At 52.0% G+C, this 24,628-nt stretch overlaps 1 protein-coding gene across 5 annotated transcripts in view; it reads right to left on the reverse strand.

The window, feature by feature from the left end:
* Positions 1-323: 323 nt before the first annotated feature.
* DEPDC5 (DEP domain containing 5, GATOR1 subcomplex subunit) overlaps positions 324-24,628 on the reverse strand; it is a 52,568-nt gene continuing 28,263 nt past the window's right edge. For 2 of the 5 annotated variants that reach the window (XM_081966672.1, XM_081966671.1), the window contains exons 27-43: positions 24,095-24,252; positions 23,287-23,404; positions 22,649-22,816; positions 20,450-20,669; positions 19,779-19,915; positions 17,787-17,895; positions 13,645-13,707; positions 6,660-6,805; positions 6,482-6,559; positions 6,146-6,278; positions 5,261-5,369; positions 4,571-4,795; positions 2,940-3,109; positions 2,648-2,819; positions 1,813-1,873; positions 1,464-1,546; positions 324-833 (exon numbers count right to left, since the gene is read on the reverse strand). In XM_081966672.1, the coding sequence (XP_081822798.1) occupies positions 541-833; positions 1,464-1,546; positions 1,813-1,873; positions 2,648-2,819; positions 2,940-3,109; positions 4,571-4,795; positions 5,261-5,369; positions 6,146-6,278; positions 6,482-6,559; positions 6,660-6,805; positions 13,645-13,707; positions 17,787-17,895; positions 19,779-19,915; positions 20,450-20,669; positions 22,649-22,816; positions 23,287-23,404; positions 24,095-24,252 (2,443 nt within the window). In that variant the 3' untranslated portion in view covers positions 324-540. Of the gene's footprint in view, positions 834-1,463; positions 1,547-1,812; positions 1,874-2,647; positions 2,820-2,939; positions 3,110-4,570; positions 4,796-5,260; positions 5,370-6,145; positions 6,279-6,481; positions 6,560-6,659; positions 6,806-13,644; positions 13,708-17,786; positions 17,896-19,778; positions 19,916-20,449; positions 20,670-22,648; positions 22,817-23,286; positions 23,405-24,094; positions 24,253-24,628 lie in introns of those variants that run through there. The other 3 variants (XM_081966673.1, XM_081966674.1, XM_081966675.1) reach the window with 3 other exon arrangements.

Here is a 24,628-nt window from a genome sequence, read left to right on the forward strand (position 1 = left end):
GGTCATCTAGCCGGCTCTGATTCCTAAAGCTGGACTAGAACTCTCGTCTCCTAGCAGCTGGTTTTCTTGCCTGAGGCAGGACTTGAACTCCCAGACCAAAGGTGCCAGGGGGGCTCCCTTCCGCTCCTCCCTCTGGCTTCACCTCTCGACAGGGGATCCCATCTTTCTCCTCCTTCATCTTCTCCCTGGCTTCTTCCCACCCGGCACCCGTAAAATCTCCTTTCGACCGGGATCTTTTCAGCCATTTTGGCTCTTTCTCTCCTTATCTCCCTTTGAAATAGGCTGTGGGCTCCTCAGAATACAAAGAACGAAGGGAAAGGATGTTCTTTCCCATTGATTCTATTGGAAATTCCATATTTATACTGTATATAATTTACATATTGATATACACATGGCATCTGCAGCCTCAGCCTTCTGCTCTTTTCCGGTCCCTCAAATCTTCCTCCTTCTCAGTCTGTGGCCCTTGCAGGCCCTGGTTGCTCGCTCGGATGCCAAGCCTGCCAGGGGGCTTTGGCTGCTGCAGGCCGAGTTTGTCTCTGCTCAGGGCGCGCTGGCGTGCATCTTCTCCAGGCAGCCCATCCAGAAGGAGATGAGCCGGCCGTCCTTGTTGCAGCAGAAATCCATGAAGTCTTTCAGCAGCCGGTCAGCAAACTTCTCGTCGCCAGTGGCGCTGGACCGCCATGTTTTGGTCAGCATGGTGTTGTAGGCCCAGTTGTAGCCAATGCGCTCCTCGCAGAAGACGTTCTGGTTGGCAGAGCTGGTGGAGTTGCGTCGGCGGCGCTGCTGTCCGGAGAACTTCCTCTTGGAGTAGGGTAGCTGGAGGAAGACTGTGCCTGAGTGGGGAGAGAAAGTTCCCAGAATAGAAGCTTTCCGTGCGGGACGTGTCCCCTGGGCCTACCTCAACCCGGGGGGGGGGGGAGGGGGGGGGCTTCTTCCAGAACAGGGCTGGGGAACCGTGGCCTGTTTATGACTTGTGGACTTCAACTCCCAGAATCCCTGAGCCGGCAAGAAGCCCATAAGTCATAAAATGGCCGCGGTTCCCCACCCCATTCTAGAAGGTGGGCTGCTACTGTGGAAGCAAAGTTTAGAGAGTTCTCTGGTTTTACACAAAGCTCTCCTGCTAGGAGCCCAGAGCTCTTCCTGAGCAAGTGGAGAGGCTGGGGTGGGGCCCTCAGGGCAGCAAGAGCAGGGCACAAGCAGAGAGCCATGGCAAGCCCTCTTTCTTCTGTGCCCAGCAGCAGCAGCAGCAGCAAGAGCAGGGCAGGGCAGGGCAGGGGTACGTGGGCACACAAAGAGGTGAGCTTCCAGGAAGAAGGCTCTTCTTGCTTCCTTGCTGTCTGTGGGGTCCTGGAACTGCCAGAGACAAGGACTGCAGCCTCCCCTTTGGATGTATCGGTCACCTGCCCAGAAGCAATCTGATGCAGGACTCACCACCTCCGCTCCAGAAGGGAAACAGAGCTCACCTGTAACATGGATATACTGGGGCTTGTTCTCTGCAGGGAAGTTGAAGGCAGAGGCCGAGTATTTATCCTGTACAAATCCAAACCTGGTGGGAACAAAGGAGAGGCACGTCAGGTAGGGCAAGTCCCTCCAGAGTCTGGCCTGCCCGAAGTTCCATCGCCCCACTGAAATCTCCCCATCCAATGCTGGGCTTCTTCTCTGGATTAGGAGCAGAGGAAGGAAAAGTAAAGGAAAAAAGCCCAGCCTTGTTTGTGGGGGAGGCACAGCAGACTTTCTAGCTTCCTTCCTAGGCCTTGGGTCCCCCCCCCCCACTGCCCCTCCCTCCTGGCCAGCTGCCCCTCCCCAGCTCACCTTTGTGCAATGGCCTCCTGAAAAAGGTGCATCCGGTCCCAATAGGTTTCCGGCTCAAAGCCTGCAAAGAAAACCAGGAGGGAAGTTCAGGTTGCTGCCAAGATCCCAGGACTTTTGGGGCAATTCCCGTGAAGCTTCCTGGAGAATCGACAGCTGGGAAATGCTTGTGCGTTGCCTTCTTTGATCCCAAGAAAGCGCTGAGCTGGTCTCCCCAGAGCTCCAGGTGATTCAGCCTCTCCCACCCAAGTTAGTAGCCAAGGCCCTTCCCTGCCCGGTCTCTGCTGCGCCACTGCTGGAATCGCCTGCCCCGGCCCAGCGGAGGAGTTGCTGGTCTCGTGCTTTCCTCCCTCTCCCATTCTCTGGACTCCCCTCTCCTGCCCCTCCCTGCCAGCTCTCCTCCTCCTAAGAAGACCCATCCAAGGGTTTCTGCAGGTTCAGGTAGAGGAAGAGCTCACCTACCAATTATGAAGGCACGGACGGGGTCTGGGGGGGGGGGGGGCATTCCACATTGGGACGGTTAGTGGACTAGGAGGAAGATCCCACCCACATCCTGTTGCACCTCTGTTTTTAACTTAGTTTAATATTGAATGTTTTTACACCTGCTTTTGATATTGTAACAGTCACTTGATAGTGAGATAGGTGGTGATGGGCTAAAGACGGACACGGGGTATTGAGGTGGGGGTTGAAGGGGACAACTAGTTATTCAGACTCTCCTGCAATGGCTCAGTTTCCTTTTGGAATGTGGCTGGTTCCAAGAGTTTTGCTTTCTTGGGAGAGCAGTTGAGGCAGATCCTCCCCCCTGGCATGAAAAGCAGCCCCCCCTCCCCCCGCTCACCATCAAAGAGGTGCTCGCTGCCCTCTTTCAGCAGGCAGCTGATGCTGAGCGGGATGAACAGCTGGGCTCGAAGGGGGTCTCCGTATAAGTAACTGGGCAGCGCAAACGGCCCCTCCAGGACTGGGACCAGCAGGAACCCACAGGAAGTGGCTTTGCGATGCCAGCCTTGGACCTGTGGACACAGGGGGGGGGAGGGCGATGGGGAGACCGGGCTCAAATGAGGACCAGATCACAGCCTTGGAAACCCGCAGGTCCATCAGACACCCCAGGATGCCCATCTGCCAGAGCTCACCATCTCAAAGAGAACAGCCGCCGTCACGGCCATCCAGTGCAGCTTGATCTCAAAGGCGGCACTGAGGGAGAAGTTGCCGTGGTAGTAGCAGCTGCACCACTCCAGCCGGTCCGTGCGGTTGTTGACGTCCACGTCCAGGGTTACCGTCCGCTGTTCGGGCACCGTGGCAGCTGCCCAGAGAGGAGCAGAAGAACATAAGGGGAGGGAGGGAGGGCGGAAGGGAGGGATCAGCCCCTGGGCAGCCTGCTCACCAGCCCTTATTCCAGGCGCTTAATCCTGGGTGCTCCAGAGACTCTGCAGTCCTGTTATTTTGGGTGCCCCCAGGTGGCACCTCCAATGCGGTGACCTGGGTGGAGTAAGGAAAGGAGCCAAGAGCCTGCATTTGTTGCTGCAGCTACTGGTTGAATTCTCCTTCATCACCCACTCACTGGCCTCTTGAATTCCCTTCGGGATGGAAGGCAAACATTTTGGCTGACTTGGGTCTCTCCAGGGTCTCCTCCCCACTGCCCCTTTCTGTTACTTTTTCAGCTTAGAGAAAGTTGGGGAAGAAACCTGCCAGGAGTTTAGGAAATGCGCCTGGGGGTGACTGGGGCGGAGGGAGGGGGGAAAACTAGGCCAGAGCCCACCTACTCCTGCTGTGTCACCTCTGCTGCCCCCTGAAGAGTTTCCCCACGGCAATATCGGAGGGCAGGTAGCCAAAAAACCTGGCTGAAGACCTGGCCCAGGCCTGTGCGTGCTCTCTTCCATGGCTCCAGGTGCCCTCCCTTTTCAACCCCACCCCCGAAGAGTGGAACTCCATCCCACTCTGAGGCCAAGGCCAAAGACCTCGACCCAGGCCCAGTTCTCCTCAGCTGCCCTCTCAAGCCAAAGGAGAAGATTGGCTTCCTTAGAAGAGAATCTTCGTACTTCAGGGTTGAACTGTGGGCTTTTCTTGCAGACGTTTCACGACCCATCTAGGTAACATCATCGGTGCCAGAAGGAAATGGGGTTAATGGAGAGGAGGAGGAGGATTATGGGGGGCGCTCTCCGAGCTTGGCTTTTCTTCCAGATGTTTCATGACCCAACCAGGGAACATCATCAGTGCTAAATGGGAGTGGGGTTGGCTCTCTGGGACTGACTAGCACTGATGATATTATCTAGTTGGGTCTTGAGACGTCTGCAAGAAAACCACCAAGCAACCAACAATACTGGATTTGTCCCAAGCTGTTGATCCTTGTTACCAGTTTTCTGTCATCCTCTAGTTTTCACCTTTTATATTTAACTTAAATAACCCTGAAAATAAAGTTAAATATAAAATGTTATATATATAAAAGGTTATATATATCTTTTCAGGGTTATTTTATTCTCCCTTAATTTTTTTCACCTGCTGGCCTTTATTACATAAATATATGAGAACGTAGCACGGAAGGACATTCCCAGATACCTGAGATTAACTTTCTCAGGTGATTTTGGATCAGCAATGCCCATCAGGGCCCAAAGCAGGAAGCGCCAACTTTGGCAACTTTAAGACGTATGAACTCAGCTCTCAGAATTCTGGGAATTGAAGTCCACAAATCTTTGAAGTTGGAGGAACAGAAAACCCACATTTGGGACCATCTAGGACCCCCAGCCACCCTCTGCACCCTCGTTACCCAGTAACGCCGCCGCCTGGCTCCGTCCTCCAAAGCTGCGGCTGAAGGAGCTGTGCCTGCTGGCGTAGGAGGCCGGGCGGCTGGGCAGCCATGGCAGGAGGAAGGCCGGGATGTCCGAATGAAGGAGCTCTTCTGCCACAAAGGCCACCTCAAACCACTTGCGCTGGAAGGCGGAGAACTCGTCCTTGGCTGCCGTGTGCCACAGGGAGGGCTGCTGGATGCCCCCTGCAGAAGACGGGGAGAGAAGCTCCATTGGGGCAGGGCCCGGGGAAGGTCCCACAGGAGATGGGGAGGGGGGAGACTTTCTTCCTGCTCAGGTGTCAGTCTCAAAGAGAAAAGTCGGGGGAAGTCTCCCGGGAAGACAGCTGGCCTCTTGCCCCTTGGGCAGAGGAATGCCAGGGTGGGGCGGGGGTCTCTCAAGGTTAGAGCCATTAGTCCCCCTCCCCAATCCAGAAGCTTCTCTCCCAAGGTGCCTCCTGGGGCTCCTTCCGAGCAGGAGAGGGCGAGGAGAGGAGGAGAGATTGGGATCAACACAACGTGCTCCTTTTCGTCTCTTTGGTGCAGGGAAGAGTTTTCGTTCCTTTTCCACAGGCCTCTTTTGTGTCGCTCGTTTGCTCTCTAGCAGCCCAAGGAGGCAGCCCAGGGCCCCTGGAGGGGACACAGGGGGCCCCAAACCACCCGGAACCTGACCTCGCTCTTGCTCCTTGTCTTCCACCATCTTGTAAAAGTAAAACCCATAAATAAAAGTGCGAAGTGCCTCTCCGGAAGCGTGGGTGATCAGCTGCTCCTCCAGCATTTTCTAGAGAGAAGGTGAAACGAAGAGCGGCTTCAGCTGGAAGAACAGCCAGCAGCCATGCAGGCAAGGGGAGGGGGGGGGGAGGGGGGGAGAGGAATCCTGGTCCACAGAAACTACTCATCTCCAACTGACAGTCTACAGCGTGTGTGTGTGTGTGTGTGTCAAACTCTATTTCATTGAGGGCCGCATCAAGGTTGTGTTTGACCTCGGAGGGGTGGGGGTGGGGGTGGGGCATACCCAGCTTGACGTCACTCATATCGGGGGTGCCTGTGGTGGCCCAAGCTCTCTGCCAGTGAAAACGGGCTCCCTGGCTCCATTTTCAGCTGGGAAGGCCTCCTGCAACCCTCTGCCAGCCAAAGTGGAGCTGGAGGGAACTGCCCGTGGCCCTCCTGAGCTGCATTTTCACTGGCAGAGGCACCGGGGGCCGGTCATTCATTGTTTCCAGGGCGGCCCACGAGCCAGATCTAAGCACACACGCACCCCGGGCCAGATCCGGCCCCCGGGCCTTGACTTTGATAGCCCTGGTCTACAGGGAGAGATGGGCTGGAATTCCCAAGGGAGGAAAGGGACCCTGTTCCAGGACGAAGGACAGGCGGAGGTTTCTCTGATTGCCCCCAAGGCTGCCTGAAGCCCCTGGATTCTGCCAGGCAGCCCCCCTCCCTCCCTCCCTCCCCCCTGGCCTCCTGAGGCGATGCCCAGTCTTCCTTAAGGCAGAAGGGGGGAATCTGCAGAGAGAGAGAGAGAGAGAGAGCGCCAGAGGGCTGCCCAGAGCTCCTCACCTGCATGATGTCGATGGCCATGGCCTGCGTCTGCACTCCTTCCACCATGTTCACCAGCCAGTGCACGACCTCTGCACTGATGAAGCAGGAGGGGGAGAGGGCCTTCTGCTCTGAGAGCAGCTGGATCCCTGTGCTGAGAGCCAAGCGAGGTCCAGGTTAAGGACGCCCGGAGCCTTCTCACCTGTCCCCAACCTCTGCCCCTCTTCCTCCCCCCCCCCCACCCCTCCACGGCCCCTGCGATGCCTGCCTCGAGATTCCCAGGAGGAGGGAAATGGCTGGACTCCACTTGCCACTCCCTCTTCCACAAAGGGGCTGCCGGGGGCGGAGGAAACCTACGTGGGGTGTTTCATAGCTTCAAGGATTTCCAGCAAAGTAGAGGAAGACGTCAGGGAGGTGGCCGAGGACGGCTGGGAGCTGCAGAATGGAAAGAAAAGACGCCCTCAGCAGGACAGCCCCAAAGGCAGGGGACGTCCACTCAAGACCTTCACCCAAAGCCCCGCCTGGCCCTTCTTACCTGTTTTCCACAGGACCAGAGGTGGCCGAGGTCTGGTCCCCTCCATGGAGAGAGCTGGCTTGAACGTTGCTACGGTCTGCAGGCTGGGCTGGGTTGACAGCAGTGCTGCCTTCCAGGGCTCCTGGGACGGACTGGTCGACAGAGACCTGGGGGAAGGGAAGCAGTGGCCACCATGAAGCCCTGCAGGCACTCAGAGGAACTTTGAGCTGGCCCTAAGTGTATATTCTTGGGAGTTTCAGGCAAATACTCCCAAGCATAAAAGAGAATTGGCCCGGCACTCAGGAGTAGTGAAGGCAGATACACAATCTAGGTGGCCTGGAAAATCAGCCGAAAATCAGCCTCCCTTTGCCCTGAAGCAACATCTGGAGGAAGAACCCATGAGAAAACAGCCACCTCTCAAGGAGAACCTCTCCAACGGCCAGTTCTGTGCTAGGAAAAGAAGGTTCTCCGGGGGCTGCTTGGAGTCCAAGCATGGGTTAAATTAGTCTGGTTGCCCAAGGACTGAGTTCAAATTCTTTGGCCACGCCTCCTCTTCCTCCTTAAGGCCAGTTTTTGTTAACTCAGTCTGGCCCAGTCAGGACGAATTTAAGTGAACCCCAGCTGTTTTAATTTAATTTGGCTTGGACTGTCCAAATTGAAGACACAGATTTATTGTTTTAACTTATTTTACTTGGGTGTATTTTTCTCCCTCCCCCCCCCCTTTTTTGGTGCACCGGATCAAGCTACGAGGTGAGAGAGCGAGGAATGAGCTGTTGGGGGGGGGATGCTTGCCTCCATGCCTTAAGGGCGGAAGCTTGGCTAGCTGAGGGGTTGCTGCGGGCGTCTGGCACCGCAAACAGCTTCCCCTGCTTCCAATTTTAAAGAGCCGGCTCGGGAGGCTTTTCCCTTTTTGCGGTGGGCATGGCTGCGGCCGCCATTTTGGAACACACACCCCCCTGCACGTAGTGACCAATCATAAGCCTGTCTGAGCCGCTCGGCTCCTGGGAGGATTGCCGCCGGGTGGCGTGTGGGCATTGTCCGGTTCGCCGGCAGTGCTGCTACCACCCAAGCCTTAATTTTTGTTTCTGGGCGGCCGCGCTGTTTTGGCGACCAAGTGGTCATTCTCCGGGTCCTCCACCACCACCTACTGTGCAGCCTCCACCTCCCGCAGCGACGCTGGTAACAGAGAAAGTGAAACCACGCAGCTGGGAGCTGAGGCTTGGAAACAAGGCGTGCCTGGGTACAGTTTCCCAGCGAGAGCGCTTTCCTCCCCGTTGGCAGATCCATCTGAGCCTGCAGGAATGCCTAACTCCGCATCGGAGCAGCCTGGGCCTTCAGGACACGGTAGCTGTGGCCCGCCTGGGGCCAGCACCCGGGGCAAGGCCAAAGGGAGGACTGCAGGATGGCAGGCAAGGGCAAGACCCCCTGCAGGTGTTGGAGGAGGAGGGCAAGGACCTAGATTTGTCCCCTGACAACTCAGTGGTGGGCCCCAGCTCTCCAGGCCATTCCTTTCGGTCAGAGCCAGGCTCCCCTCCAAGTCCCCTCCCAGGCTTTCAAGCCCAGAGTCTTCTTTGCCCCCTCCTCGGGCTAGGCATCGCTCCAGGGAGGACAGGGGCCTAGTGCTTTCTTTCTGAAGTGCAGGAGGTGATTGCACGTGCCATTTCACAGGGTTCATAGCCGAAGGACTTCAGCGCAAGGATAGCCAATCAGAAGGCGGGCGCAGGAAGACACCCATCCTTGGAATCTTCTGCCATTAGCGAGGTTTCTGTAGGGGATGAGCAGGATCAGGATGACCAGGAACTGTCTGAGGAGGAAGATCTCCCCCCAGACACCCCTGCATTCTCGGGGTTATTCAAACCCACTACATTCAAGTCCATTTTGCACAAGGCAAAGGCCATCATGCAACTTGGTGCGTCCCCTCAGAGAGGACAGGGATCCCCCGGAGCAGCTGCTCCTAGTCCCGGGGACAGCATGTTCAAAAAGCAGGCACTGGCCCAGGATCTTGTCCCTGTGCCTGAACTGTTTATGGACGTGGTGCAACGCCAATAGTCCCAGCCAGGTTCCCTAACCCTAACCCTAACCCTGGCCGCTCCTAGCAGAGGGGATAAGAGACTCTATTCAGTGGAGGCGAATTTGGAAGATGTCCTCAAATTACCCCCTGTCGATCCTCCAGTGGCCTCCTTGACATCTACTTCAGTTCATCCAGCTGACCTTATGGAGGGTCTCAAGGCAGAGGATAGGAAGGCAGAAAAGGCTTGCCACAAAAGACACCAAGTGGCAGCCTGGGCCATTAAGGCCTCTACTTCAGCCTCCTTTTTTAATAGGGCTTCCATCCTGAAGGACCTGCAGTCTAAATTGCCTGTGGAGGACACGCGTCTCCATCAGGACGTAAGTAAATAAGATTATTGCAGCATCTCAGTATTCGTCTGACGCCTTGTTAAATGCGGCAAAATTTGCTTCTAGGGCACTGGCATCTAACGTAACATCTAGACGCCTCCTTTGGCTTTGCCATAGGCAAGTAGATATGAAGTCAAAGTGGAAATTGGCCGCTGCCCCCTTTAAGGGTGACAAACTGTTTGGGGAAACCTTGGATTCAGAGCTGGTCGAATCCAAGGACAAGAGGAAGGTTCTCCCCACCAGTGCCAAGAAACAGGAGAGGAAGAAGCAGCCTTATTTTAGAAGGCAGTCCTTTCGGGCGTCTGATTCATCCTTCAACGCCCCAACCTTTCACAGGCCATATTCCCAACCTTCCGACAGGTCTCAGGACAAGCAGTCCTTTCGAGATAGGGGAAGACAACAATATCCCTTTCCGGAAGAACAAATGGCCAGTACGGTCTGTCTCCCATGGGGGAGGGGGGGCACTCCAGCAGTTCGCCAACCAATGGGAACTCACCACGTCGGATTCTTGGGTCCTGCAGATGGTGAGGCAGGGCCTCACCTTCGAGTTCATTTCCCTTCCCCCGAGGAACTTCATTTGCTGCCCCACTCCCTCCTGCCCAACCCAGAGGGAGCTCATGCAAAAGGAGATTCAGCATCTTCTGGACATCAATGCCATAGAGCTGCTGCCAGTGGATCAGGAACGGAGGGGATTTTACTCCATCCTATGCCTGGTACTGAAGCGCTCCGGGGGGTGGCGAGCAATATTGGACCTGAAGAACCTCAATTACCACATAACGTACAGGAGGTTCAAAATGCAGTCCTGGCAAACCAGCCTTGCAGGGATAAGGCGCGGGGATCTACTCACATCAGTGGATCTAAAGGAGGCATACCTACACATACCAATTTGGCCTCATCATCGGATGTTCCTGAGGTTCTTCTACGCGGGCCGATACACGGCCATGCCCTTCGGCCTGTCGTCAGCGCCCAGGACCTTCACCAAAATTCTGTCGGTTGTGGCAGCAGACCTCAGAAGGAGGCCGGTAAGACTAGTCTGTTACCTGGGCGACATTCCTAGTTCAATGGTCGTCCAGGGAACAGGCGGTCCATGAAAAGTCTCCAGGTGCACGGGTTCGACGTAAACCTGGAGAAGAGCCACTTGAATCTGACCATCAGGCTCCTTCATTTGGGTGCGGAAATCGATACCCTATCCTGCAGGGTTCACCTATCGCAGGACAGGTTAGACAGTCTAAGAGTCCTAGTTTTAAAAGTTCAGGGGGCAAGGCAGGTACCAGTCAGGCTCCATGCAAGGGTGCTCCAGTGGCTTTTGCTACCACACCAAAGAGCCAACAAGAGCAGCTCCCCGGCATTAGTTTGGCTTCCCCTGAAGGTGAGGCGCTCCCCATGGTGGTGGCTATCCCTGGTGGTGGCTATCCCTGGCCATCAAAAAAGGCTACCTGTTCAAGGAACCAGAGCAGCTGGTGGTGACGACAAACGCCCGTCTGCTCGGCTGGGACGCTCACCTGGGCACTCAGGTGATGCATGGCAGATGGTCTCGAGAGGAATCAGCCCGCAACATCAACTGGCTGGAGCTGAAAGCAGCGAGACTCACCCTTCGCCATTTCAGATGGGACATTCAACGCAACCACGTCTTGTTGATGACGGACAATGTGGCCACCAAAGCAGTCCAGATCCCTCATGGCAGAGGCGGAGGCCCTGGGCAGGTGGGCAGAACAACATCTTCAGTCAATTCTGGCAGACCACATATCAGGAGTGGACAACACTCAAGCCGACTGGCTGAGCAGGACCACCATAGACAACTCAGAGTGGTGCCTGTATCTGGACCTCTTCCACCAACTGACCAGGAGGTACGGAGTTCCAATAGTCGATCTATTTGCCAGTCAGGAAAACACACAGCTTCCCCACTTCTTCTCCCACTTCCACTCTCCCCGGGCGGAGGGGACAGATGCCCTCCACTGCAGGTGGCTGCCCGGACTGCTATACGCCTTCCCGCCTCTGCTTCCACAAGTAGTTCACAAGATCATTGCCGGAGGTTCTCCTGGTGGCCCGTCATTGGCCCAGGAGGTCCTGGTATGCCGATCTCGTCAGTCTTTCGGTGGTGAATCCCTGGCGCACCCCTCAGGATCAGGTCTCCCTCAGCCAGGGGGCCATTGTCCATCCGGAGCCCCGGTGGCTGCAGTTGGCCGTCTGGCCCTTGAAGGGGACCTCCTGAGGAGGGACAACTTTTTGAACAAGGTGATCCAAACTATCCAGGCGGCCAGGAGGCCTTAACCATCAGAATTTGGCAAAGAAGGGTGAGCCACCTTTGCCAACTGGTGCTCCACCTGTGCCCTTGACCCGGTCACTGCCTCGGTGCCACGCGTCTTGGACTTCCTGCAGGAGGGCCTGGACAAGGGTGTGTCCCGAACACCCTCCGGTGTCAGATGGTGGCATTTTCTACCGTCTGGGCAGGGCATCCATCTCAGACTCTCAGTAAACTGCCAGTAAACCTTCCTCAAGGGCGCCTCGAATTTACAACCCCCGGTGGTTCATTGCTACCCTACGTGGCAGCTTTCCGTGGTTCTACAGGCCCTGACAGCATCTCCTTTCAAACCGCTCAGCTTGGTCAGCCTCAGACATCTCACCCTTAAGACCGTTTTCCTCATTGCCATCACTTCGGCAAGGAGGATATTGGAGTTGGGGGCTCTGTCAGTTCGGGATGATTTATGCAATATTCATCCTGACAGGGCCGTACTCCGTTTGAACTTCTCGTTTATTCCCAAAATTAACTCTTGGTTTCACAGATCGCAGGAGATTATTTGCCGGATTTTTGCCCCCGACCCAGACATCCCAGAGAACGTACCTGGCATACACTGGCCGTGCGACAGGCTCTGCACAGATATGTGAAGAGGACAGCAGAATTCGGCAGGTCTGAGGCATTGTTCGTCTCCTTTCAGCCGGAGTCAATGGGGCGGAAGGTGACATCATCCACCATCGGCCAGTGGCTGAGGACATGCATCGCCCTGGCATACGAGCATTGGTCCAGAGCAATTCCACGCAACGTCATCTCCCACGCCATGAGGAGTGCTTCCACAACAACGGCCTAGGTGACCCAGGCGACAATAGAGGACATTTGCAGGGCGGCAACTTGCTCGTTTCCATCTCTGTTTGTCCGGAACTATAAGTTAGACACGTTTGCCTCGGCCGAGGCTTCGTTTGGCAGATGGGTGCTGCAGCAAGTTCATTCTGCGGCTGAACCCTTGGCCTCATCTTCTACCACCCCTGGGGACAATTAACTTGGGTATGTCCCATGCTTGGACTCTCCAAGCAGCGCACAGGAGAATGACCATTGGCTTACCTGAAGGGATTTTCTCTGTGCGCTGCGGGAGAGTCCAACCCCGCCCAAATCTCATGCGGGCCCAGGGTTCAGGAACACCAGACGATCTCCACGCCATCTCATTGCGTCTTCCAGTTCCACGAATCGTTAAAAAACTGGCCTTAAGGAGGAACAGGAGGTCTGGCCAAAGAATTTGAACTCAGTCCTTGGGCAGCCAGACCAATTTAACCCATGCTTGGACTCTCCAAGCAGCGCACAGAGAAAGACCCTTCAGGTAAGCCAATGGTCATTCTTTCCAGTATCTATGAATTAATACTGAGGAATCTTTACCTCTTTTTACTGGAAATGGCTAATTCCTCTGCCAGGTCCTAAATCTTCCACAAACTATTGACTTGTCCTGTTTTAGTTAGAAGCAATCCCAATTTGTGCCAGGGAGAAATTGCTCAACGTACAATTTGCTTCCTTGCCCATAAAAGAAATCTTAGCCTCCCTGCCCCGTTTTCTATTTTTGCCTTTCTATCAAGTAACACCTGAAGGGCTGAAAGGGGGGCCAGGGGAGCTTCAGTTCAGAGAAGGCAGCTGGTGCAGGTTCCCCAGCCGCTGGAAGCAGAGGGTCGAGTTTGGGCTGGGGGAATGGGAAGAGGGGGGCTGTGATGTGTAAGCTCTTTTTGCTCTAATGGGGAATTCAGGTCTTCCAAACATCAAGGCCACCATACATCCAGTTGCCAAGAACTTCCGTTCTCTGCTCCTTTGCACAAGCTGAAGGCAGAGGGCGGTCCAGCTCCCAAAGACTTTTCTCCTGTCTCTGCAGGAAAAAGGGCCAAGAGCTGTCGGCCTGGTGGCTTTCTAAAGAAAGACGCAGTCCAGGGACAGAAAGGGCATCAAAAGGGGGCAGGCAAGCAGCATTTTCCTCCTCAACCAAACCACATCCTTGTAACTCATGCAGACTCTGTAATGGTACGTGGGGAAGACCTTGGAAAAACAGGGCAAAGAGATTTTGCTTAGGGAACAATCAGATAAGAGAGGAAACAGCCCTCAGCTGCACAGTGGGTGGAGAAAGGCTCAGAAGGGCCTGTCCAAGGTTTCTTGGAGATGGTGAGAGATTTGTACTCTTAGACTTGCAAGATTCTGTTATCGTAGCTTTACAATGAAATAGAATCAGTTCCTCTGGTCGTGTTTCTTGTTGGTCTTCCTGGAAGGCTGATGGACCCGGCCTTCCCCAGGGAGGAATGTGGACCCCAAGTACATTGTGTAGCATTGCCACAAAGAGTATTCGACCTGTCAAAAACTGACCTGTGTGTGGAAGAGAGATGTTGTGCGGGGGCTTCGAACAAACTCCATAAAGAAGGTCCCATCCTGAAGAACCAGGAAACAGCAAAGGCAGCAATAGAAACAGGGGGGGGGGGGGAGAGAGACGCATTGTGCAGATCTGTCACTCCAAATGGAAGGGTAACGGCACGAAAACCGCAGCAGACTGGGGGGGGGAACACGAGGTGAAAGGAGGAAGCGTTCAGAGCATGCACGAAGGAGAGCTGAGGCGTCTGCTCCCACCCAGGCTGCCATGAGAAGCTGGATCAGGTGTGGTCTCTTCCACAGTTTGTGTAGGGTTAATTGGTTATTCAGTAGTTGGCAAACCACATTGATTAATCAGTCAAAATCCACATTCCTTCCTCTCTTAATCCTTTGGCGGTTAATCTTTTTTGCTTACAAAAAGAGACAATGGAATTTACACGTAGACATCACATTCCATGCAGCAAAATATTAACTAAGTAGAGAGTCACGTATCTATATCATGAAGTATCCATGAGGTGTCCATGAGGAAAGCATGCATCTGTAAACCAATCAATAGTTGCCAAGTGGATTCTCTGTCCAATGAGCTTTTGCTATTCTGAGAAGTTTGACAATAAAAGGGAGCCCCGAACAATGCTCTGGGTGGGTGCCCTTCGGGGTGCCTTCCATCGGGTGGCCTTCCCAGCAAAACCTTACTCCTGTCTGCGTCTGCTTTTCTACGTCACCAACAGTTTGCATTCCCAAGGTAACAATTTGGGGCTCTTCAGATCAATGTATTTCTTTCGCCCGGACAACGGAGTGTGGAGAATGGAGCGGAGCAACTGCTGCTCTGGGCTCCTGTGGCTGAGAGGCTGAAGCAGCAGGTGCAGAGAAAGGCAGGCAGGCTTTTCTTGCATTTATTTATTTGTTTCTTTCTTTAAATAGCTGCCCATCCTTTAGCCAATTCTGGGCGTTTCCAATCAAAGGTTTAAAAACATACAAGCTGATTTGATATGTTTTTACCCCAGACTAACACCGATCACATCTGCCAACCCGCACTGGACCAGCGTGGCAGATTATGGTCTATTCCTTCCACATGACAATACAACAAACCTGATGTGGATTAAGGAGTGGGTAACACTAAAAAACTCTGGATTATAAAAATGCCGATGCAAACTACTAATGGGTGACTTTAATGCAAGACTGGGAAGAACAATATCTGGAGAAAAAGCAACTGACCTATATGGAATTGGTGAATGTGATAATAGAGGCGACGGACTAGTAGAGTCTGCTGAAGGACAGGAACTTTGCATCATAAACTCATTTTACAAGAAAAAAGCTAGCAGAAAGTGGACGTGGAAGAGTCCATCTGGGTACAGAAGCAAAATTGACTACATTATGTCAAGTGATAAAACTATATTTTATAATTGTACTGTTATCAATTGTTTTAATGTTGGAAGTGACCATAGAATGGTACGAACTAAAGTGAAGATAGACTGTGAAAAGAACATATGAAAATGATAAAGACGTCACCAAAAAACAAAAATAGAGTGATAAGCTGTTAGAGGAGCTGTTTTGAGATTATCAAATCACTTTGCTCTATTGCAAGATTTGGAAGAAATTAACATTATGGACCAAAATGAACAAATCATCAAAAACATCCTTGAATCTGGTGCATCTATAGCACCACTGGAAAAACACTTTGTGCAGTCAAAAATCTCTGATGAAATTACCATGTTACGGATGAAAGGCTGAAACAATGGTGCCAATTTGCCTTCATGATCTTAAAGTGGAAATCAATATAGAACGAGGAGTACGATAAGGAGACTTATCACCTATCCTTTTCTCAGCCTGCCTTGAAGAAGGATTTAGCAAACTAGACTGGGCAAAAGATGGAATAAAAATCAATTTAAATCACTTAAATCATTTGCAGATGATGTTGTTCTCTTCTCACAAGACCCAGAAGAGCTGCAAAGACCCCTACAAGGGCTGCACAAAGCAGGAGAACCATTTGGTTTTTAAAAAACCCTGAAGAAGAGCCAGGTGATGTTTAATAAATTCATCAAAGAATGGATTTTTTTTATATCTGGAGAACAGAGCTCAATGGAAGGTGATACAATACAATAAAGGAAATTAAATGGCATGTTAAATGTGATTGGCAGGGAGTCGGCAAGCTAAACATAATTTTCAAGAACAACCTCCCTCCATGTATGTCCAAAGAGAAAAGTTTTCGATCAGTGTGTGCTACCTGCTCCAACACATTCCAGTGAAACATGGGCATTCCCCTCACAACCAATACAAAAGCTACGAGTGATGCAAAGAACCTTGCAATCGCTAACGCGATCAACAAGCAGTCTCAGTCCTGATAAGGGAATCCACTGCTCCAACAACGAATCTGGTGCAACACAGTGGCAGGGCGGCGGCGGCAGCTGACAGCTTGGAAACGGAGGCTGTTGACAGTCAATTCTGTGGCCAAAGCCCAGAAGCCGCAAACGGCTAACGGAGCAGTGAAGCCTCCATGGAACACAGCCAGGCGCCGGCAACAAAAAGGCCAGAGAGAAGAACTTGTGGGCCCAATCCCCTCGGAAGCCGTTAGGACCAGGGAATAAATCCCGCCCAAAAATCCTCCGCACCAAGCACCAATTTTATCAATTTAGAATTTAGAATAGCCAATAAAGCGAATTACAACTTATTACCAATTAATCCTACTTGCAACTAGTAAATCTGTCGGAGAGATCACTAGACACAGCCAGTCCAAAGGAAACGGACTGAGTCTAAGCTGGGGAGGCTAGCACGCAGGGCGGGACTTGTCAATTTGGTAGACCCAGTCCTATTGGATACTGGCTGGAACACCCATCTCTGGATGATGTTTCCACCTACTGGAAGAAGAACCTTGGAAAGAGACAAACTCGGCATCACAAGACAAGGTAGAAAGAGCTGCACATAGATTAGAGAACAAACGAAAGTATACGAGATCATCAAAAGAGTAAAAGAATGGAAACAGAAATGGGCTGGTCACAGAGCAAGAAGAACTGAGGGCAGGTGGACCAAGGCAGTCGTAGAGTGGATCCCACTTGATCAAAAGCGTCCACGAAAGAGACCTAAAACAAATGGATCAAGGACATCAGCAAGTATCAGGGGCCCAACTGGCAAAAGAAAGCTCAGGGCCATATTGGTCGGAAACATGTGGAAGAGGCCTTCATCCTGCAGTGGATGGACAATGGCTAGAATGATGATGATGATGATGAAAGTGATTTTAAAAACTATAAAACACAACCAGTTCAAACATAAAACAAAAACCTGGTGCCAATCCATGCTAATGTACCATCATCCAATCTTCTCCCAACCCTTGATAGAAAAGCTGGGTCAGCTGCCCTGCAGGAGGCCGTCCCTCTGCTGCCCATTTTACAGATGGGGATGACCAGCTGAGAGTCAGAGCAGAAATGGAAGTGCTGGCCCTGCCACACCACTCAAAGTCCAACCTCTCGAAACGCCCGCTAGCTCTGACTGTTTCAGGGGGGCAAGAACCTCTCCAAGGTCTCACTTAGTGCTCAAGAGAGTTTAGCTGAATGTGACATTCAAAGCAGGTGGAAAAGCAGATGCTTTGCGGAATGCAGCTTGCAGCTGGCCAGCCACAGTAGAGTTCAAGCATTGGAACTGAACCTGGAGGTTGTGATGCCCTGGCTGGGCCAGCATTCACACCCCAAGTCTGAACCCAAGCAGGAGGGGCTGGAATACCAGGTTTGCATTTTGCCAAAGGGAGCCATCTTGCAACTGGGGCTGAGCCTCCAGCGGTGATCCAAAACTATCAAAACAGGCGTGCAACGCAAGAGCTGCACTGTGGGTCAAGCATTTCAACACACACACATACACGTTTTCACCTTGGAAGAACGCAAGGACCTCAGCTCAACAGCCCAAAAAATGAAAGACTTGCTAACTGTGACGCTCAGTGCTCCTCAACCTTGGCCACTTTTAAGAGGGGTGGGCTTTAACTCCGAAAATTCCCCAGCCAGCGTACGGCCTCTTTCACATATACCTCGTCCACTTGGTCTGGTGTCAAGACTCTTATCTCGACTGGTGACCCTGTCAGCGGTTAAACACATGCAAGCCTCGTGCACAGGGCCCCATGCAGGAGTGTGTCATTGCGCTGAAGCTTCCGTCCTCACCTTCCGTGGACTGTCCATGTAGGTGGGTGTCATGGCGATGCTGCCCGTCTCCACTGGCTGGACAGAGGTCTTCCCAGCAAGGGCTGCGGCTTGTTGTTCCCCCAATATCCTAGAAACAAGCCAGAGAAGTTCCTGAAAAATCTCTCTGTCTTCATGTGTAGAAGAAACGCCCCACTCCCATGCCAGGACGACTACGCCAGCTCCTATCGGAGGCTTTGATTCTAGGCAAGGAGCCCCCAGAGGTGCCCACACAGGACTGTCCAGAAGGCCCCCTCCCCACCTGCAGGGGCTCAAATGGGAAGCATCAGGATGGAAGTGGTTGATAGATTAATATGGATCCTACGTCCCCCCAACCCGCTTCCTCCCTCTCCATCTTCTAGTTATAGCTGGTAATTTGTATTTTTATTGTGTTTTATTTTTATTGTGCAGGTAGGCCTCAAATTATAACAGTTCATTTAGTGCAGGGGTGTCCAAACTTGGCAACTTTTAAGACTTGTGGACTTCAACTCCCAGAATTCCCTAGCCAGCAGAGCTGGCTGGGGAATTCTGGGAGTTGAAGTCCACAAGTCTTAAAAGTTGCCAAGTTTGGACACCCCTGATTTAGTGACTGTTTCAAGTGATAACAGCGCTGAAAAAAGTGACGTGATCATTTTTCACACTTATGATCCTTCAGGCATCCCCATGGCCACATGATTTATATTCGGATGCTTGACGACTGGTTCATATTTATGACGGTGGCAGAGTCACGGGGTCATGTGCTTATTTTGGGGTGAACTTCTGACAAGCAAAGTCAGTGGGGAAGCCAAATTTAGAATTCAGAATCATGTTACTAATTTAACAACTGTTTCCCTTAACAGGTGTGGCCAGAAAAATTGTAAAATGGGGCAAAACTCACTTAACAAGTGTCTCACTTAGCAACATAAATTCTGGGCTCAATTGTGGTTGTAAATTGAGGACTACCTGAATACATATTTTTGCATTTTTTAATTCTTTTTAACACTGTAAGCCACCCAGTCTTCTTGTGATGAGATGGGTGGCAAACATAATTAATTAATTAAACAAACAAACAAACAAATAAAATGCCTCATACAAAATTGGACCCATATGATTATTTCGAAAGTAAAAGTGAGCATTTTAAGGGCAGTCACTTATGCCCTGGGTCATCTCTTGGTTGGATTACTGCAATGCGCTCTACCTGGGGCTACCCTTGAAGAATATTCAGAAGTTGCAGCCGGTATAGAAGACAACACTGTGGAGAGTTCTGGAGTTCTTGGGTGACACATGCAACACTGCGGTTGCACGAGCTGCACTGTTGCATCTTTGTTTCTGGGTCCCCTTCAAGGTGTTGGTCATTACTCCTAATTCTGGGAATGATCAGCTGGCTCGGGAATTCTGGGAGTTGAAATCCTTGTTATCTATGATGCAGATGTCAACTTCGAACCAAACCTGGCAGCAGCCATTTTGCTGTTCCTCCGTGGCCACCCGGAGGGGGAAGGAGGTTGGACTGCCTTACTAGACACAACAGAGAGCTTTCTCTTGAGGACCAAGGTCATCTCTACTGGCAACAGATGAGGTTGGGGAAGAAGTGCCCAATTAGCCAAACTGACACTTGGGGGTGGGGTTGTCTCCTAGGTTGGTTACACTGAAGCCGCGACTCAATAAAGAAGGATGAGAAGGATCCTAGTCTCAGGGATCTGATTGGCTTGGGCTCCTTAGTCGGAGCCTTGACACAAGATTTGACTTGTGTCAGATTATCGAGGCATGAAAAGGGTGGAAGACTCCAGGGAGAGTTATCAAGCGTGCGTACATGAAGTAGATCCTATGCACTCAGAGGTTCTTCCAGAGGGATCCAACTCACTGATTGGCTGAACCACTTCAGTGCCGGACAGATATGAAGCATGCAGGTTCCTGAACTGAGAAACTGGGATGGGTGGATGCATATATGGAGAGAGTGACACAATCCCGTGCAGGTGTGCTTCTCCGGGAACTCACCTCTGGCTGGCCTCCATCTCCAAGAGAGCCGAGAGCGCCGAGGTCCCCTTCTTGGCCAGTGGAGGCGGCCCCGGAGGTTCCAGAGAGGGGGCAGTAAGGGGACTGGTGATCTGCAGGCCTTTCATTGCAGGACCTTTCTGGACAGGAGGAAGGCAGCAAAGAGTCAGCGAGAGGAGGGAAAGAGAAGAGATGCTCATGGGGACCTGGAAGGGGGATGGGTCAGTTTTAGGACAGCCGTGAATTTCCCCAAAGGACTCTGGGAACACTTTGGGAGCTTTCTGCCTTTTATCTATGATGGACAGCAGCTCCAACAACAGAGATAATTTGTTCTATCCCTTTCTTGAAAGCAGAGATGCAGGCATTGCATAATCTTCCAAGGACGGTCATCTGAACTGGATGTTTTTTATTGTGTTTTAGCTGTAAACTGATGGGAGACTGGAAGATTCAGCAGGAAACAAATCTGACAGGTAAATGAAATCTTTCCTTCTTCACATGAGAGGAGGAGATCTTTTCATCCTCCTTTTCTTAAAAAAACCTCCATTGGCCCAGAGGCTGAGGCACCCTTGTGCTCCTTCTACAATGGAGTCCCAGCCCAGTTCTGTTCTGCAACCAGAGGTCTGGTGGGGAACCCCGAGCCCCTTGAAGCTCCCGGACAGAGTGCCCCGACTTACCCGGATAATCCGGTCTGACCGGTGCCGCCTGCGGATGCGGTTCAGCCCTTCCACAAAGCGAATGAAGCCGTCCAAAAGCTGCCACTCCTCTTCGTCGGAGCGAGCCTGGCCGCCATAGATGTCACAGTGGGCTTCGCCTTCCATGATGTGCTTGGTGGCGCTGATGCAGGCCGGCAGGAGCAGGAAACGCGTCCGCCAGAATTTGAGCGACTCAATCAGGCTGCGTGGAGAGAAAGCGGCAGCCGAGGGGGGCCAGATCAAACCTCCATGGGGCTGTCACAGGCTGTCATCAGACACAGACTTTTCCCAGTGACAGTTTCAAAAGCTCTCTTGTCCCTCCCTTACAAACAGATCCCCGCAACTTTCAGTTTAAACCTTTAACCATTAAAAGCCGTAAAGGAAGGGAGGCCCTCCCCCACTGGGCTGTCCGGAAGGATAAGTGTCCAAACAGGGTTTTCCTTCTGTCCCAAAATGATAAGAGGTACGAGCACTGAATTGACAGGAGGGTCATTTATTAAATCTATTCCATATCTTGAAATATTAAGAGATACAGATCAGGAAAGTCATATTCGTATTAAAAATCATAATGCAGGATTCAATCGCCGGGACCAAAAGTTTCTTCTTCCAGGTTTTTGGGCTCGTGCTGGAGCCCATCGTCAGGGAAGCGCTCTCTCTAGAATAGTTAGATATTTCTCTCCAGACGTTTTGGAGAGAGAGAATTTCCCTGATGATGGGTTCCATCACGAGCCCAAAAGCTTGGAAGAAGAAAAAACCTTTGGCCCCGATGGCTTTGGTCCAGACTGGCCCAGACTGGATCCTGCAACGTTTATCCTGGGACTTGTATGTATGTCTTCATTCACGTAAAAAAAGGAATAACCAAAATGAAAAAAAGGGATTTGCAGATGGCAAGTCATGGAATCTATTACAGCAGGGGAAAAGAAAGCCACGCCCTGGACATCCATCCTCCTCTTTCCTCTCCCCAGGCCCTGAATCCAGTCCCAGGGAGTCGGTGGGCATCTGGGCTTCCAGCCTGTGGTTTCCCACCCAGCAGCAATAAGCCTAAAAGAGAAGGTCCAGAGAAGGTCTTTTCTTACTGGGCAACTGCAAATGTACCCTATTGATAGTGATAAAGGACTTCCGGTTTTTTTCCTCCCGTTTTCTTTTGGAATGCTTTGGCTCATTCTGAAGAATAGAGACCCAGGTGAAAGATCTGACGGACTCAGGTCTTTCAAGGTTCTGCACAGCGATGCTCCCCTCCTCTAATTCCCCATGGCCTTTCATCAACCTCTTTTAACTCCCTTCTCTACATTCTCCCTTGACCTCTGACCCACCCAGGAGCAAAGGCAAGGGGTGGCTCCAGGTCAGATCCCCCGTCCCCCTGGCCCAATATTGCTAGAGGCATCCTGGGTGCTCTCTGGGCTTGGGTGTTTTCTCGCAGGCCTTTCATTTCCCAAAGTAGTTAACATCACAAGTGATAGCACTAGCTCTGATCACTAGCACTAACTAGCTAGCATCACTAGTTCCGATGATGTTACCTAGTTTGGGTCACGAAAGGAAACAACCAGGCTCAGAGAGCACCAGGGGCCCCTCATTTCAATCCTGAGCTACGAATGTTTCTCTACACACCCTGCTATCCCTCCCACTGCAAGGGTCCTTCCCTGATTTAGAGATGGCACTTCCCACATGTCAGAATCCAGGAGATCGCTAATTGAAACAGAGCCTTATCCCTCCAGCTGAGGAGACTACAGGACCCTCTGAATTTGGGTTAACGGAGAATGCACATTGCTGATGCAGCTGTGATTATTATTAATTCCAAATTCTCTGTCAAATGCCACAACGATGAGCAAAAACCTTATTCCTCCCCCATGTTCTGTAATGCCCTGTGTGGGTGACCTTGGGGGACGAGGGGAAGAGAAGCTGCCTACGAAGGAACCAGGCAAGAGAGACAGGAGTCCCCAGGGGCTTAAACGGACAGAGAAAGAAACTTAAAAAGGATCCGCACGAATGGATCAAGCAGTTAGAAGTGGTTTGCATCTTCAGAGTTGCAGTTTCAGTCAACGAGTCTTACAATAAACCAGAATTATTTCAGCTAGACTGGCCACCCTACCTTTGGGACGCCTCACAAGGGCATCCTTTTAAAGGACCAGGTGTTTCCTATGCACTATTTAAAGAGTTGGGGAACCAAGGCCCTCTGCTTACCTGAAATCCTCCGAACCAGCTGAGCAGATGTACTGATCCAGGTAGTTCCACTTATATTCCTCTAACCTCTCGTGGGAGAAATCCACCCAGCAGGAGACAAACTCTGAGTCTGAGTGGGAAGGGCACAGGCTGTAAGTGTAATTGATCTGGGCAGATTCATACGGGTACCTAAAGGGAAGAAAAACATCAAAGCCTTTTCAAGTCAGGTGCCAGGAGGGAAGGTCTGTTCACGTAAAAGCGGCTGATGAATGACTTTCACCGGCTTTCCTACTCTCATGCACAAGCCCCGTGAAACCTGATGACCCCTGCCAATTATGAATGGCCCGCTGACTTTCCCAGGGAACAGGAAGCCGATGGGTGAGGCTACCGGATGCGTTGTCTGTGTTAGGATGAAGAGCAAGGGCTCTGGCGGGCTTTCAAGATTCTTTTCCAACGCTCTAAAACAGACGCCTCCAACTTTGGCAATTTTGAGACTTGTGGACTTCAACTCCCAGAATTCCTCGGTCAGCCATGCTGGAAGTTGAAGTCCACAAAATTGCGAGGAATGGAGGCTCTGCCCTAAAGGACAACGAAGACCCTGCAAGACTTCCAGTGACTCCCATGTCCTACTCAAAGGGTGGACAGGAACAGATACTCACTTTGGCAGATAGCGAGTGACCGTGATGATTTTGTCCTTCAGGGTGACTTTATGGAAGGTCCGGCCCATGCTCAGCCAGAACTGGTCATCCTCCTCGGGTCGATTGCGTGACACAAGACCTGGGCGGAGGAAAAAGATGACTTAGAAGTGCAGATCATTTCCTCAAAAAATGTAAGCAGATTGAAATTAGCAATCACACCATTTCCCTACATTGCCTTGAAACAGCTTGAGTCTATCTAGAAAGATTTCCCATCAAGGCAGAGACAGAGAGATGCAGCAAGTAGGAGGGGCAAATGTAATGCCAAGGGCAGAGAAACACTTACACTTTACACACACACAACACACACACCCCTTTTACACACCTCACACAGTTCTCCCAGCTTATACAGAGAGCTTCTCTTTTTCTCTTATTCCCATCTTATTTCTCCTGGACCAGCTGGTTTGCATCATGGACATGGACAAATCATGGACAACTGTTATAATTTGGTTGCTGGGTAGGAAAATCCAAATCCCATTCTTAGAACTTTTAACCATCCACCATTCCTTGACTTTCACCTGGTCCAGGGCAGATCCTGGATCTACCTGGATCTACCTGGGTACCATCCCAGGATGCTTTTTGCTTCCCAGGAGCTTTGTGTTCAGATGGGCTGGGTGTATCTCATCAGACTGGGCACATCATCCACTTGATCAGGTCCATGATGTTTCATGCTCACTCAGACAGGTCAATGGCTGGTTACCTTCAGCCTCTCCCTGGCCCAGGGGCCCTTGGCTGCCCGTGTCCAAGCTGCCCTCCCAACGTGGGGACTCACCTCTGCTGTACAGGGGGCTGCTGCTCAGGGGGGGCTGGACCGCTGCCGGCTTCTGGGGCTTGCTCTGCACAATGAGTTGGTATCCCTGCATGAGACGCTGGCAGATGAACTCCTCAAAGACCTGCTGGGCCGTCATCGGCAGGCCTTCCTCGTCCCTCCTGAGGGAGGGGGAGGGGTCATCACAGGCAGGCACAGGGGACCCTCACCCTCCCTCTTCCCCAGAGCAGCCTGCACCGGAGGAATAAGCCAGGAATAAGGGGTGCCGGGGCCTGAGACTTGGGCACCCGCAGCTTCAGCCACAGGCCCTGCCCAAGGCCAGGACCCCTTCCCTGCTCTGCCCCCAGGAGCTGAGGGAAGCCGAGCGTGGGAGAGCATGGAGATGCCTCTGCAGCTGGTCCTTGAATTAGGATCAGTCACAGTGATGGAAATTGGCCTGGTTTCTGGCAAAAAACGGGTTCACTTAATGACCGCAATGTTTGCATAATGACCATTGCAAAAAAAATCCCAAAATGGTGTTGGTCAGGTGTGTCTCGA

This window comes from Natrix helvetica, assembly GCF_964273705.1.
Source record: "Natrix helvetica genome assembly, chromosome: 14".
Lineage (NCBI taxonomy): Eukaryota > Metazoa > Chordata > Lepidosauria > Squamata > Natricidae > Natrix > Natrix helvetica.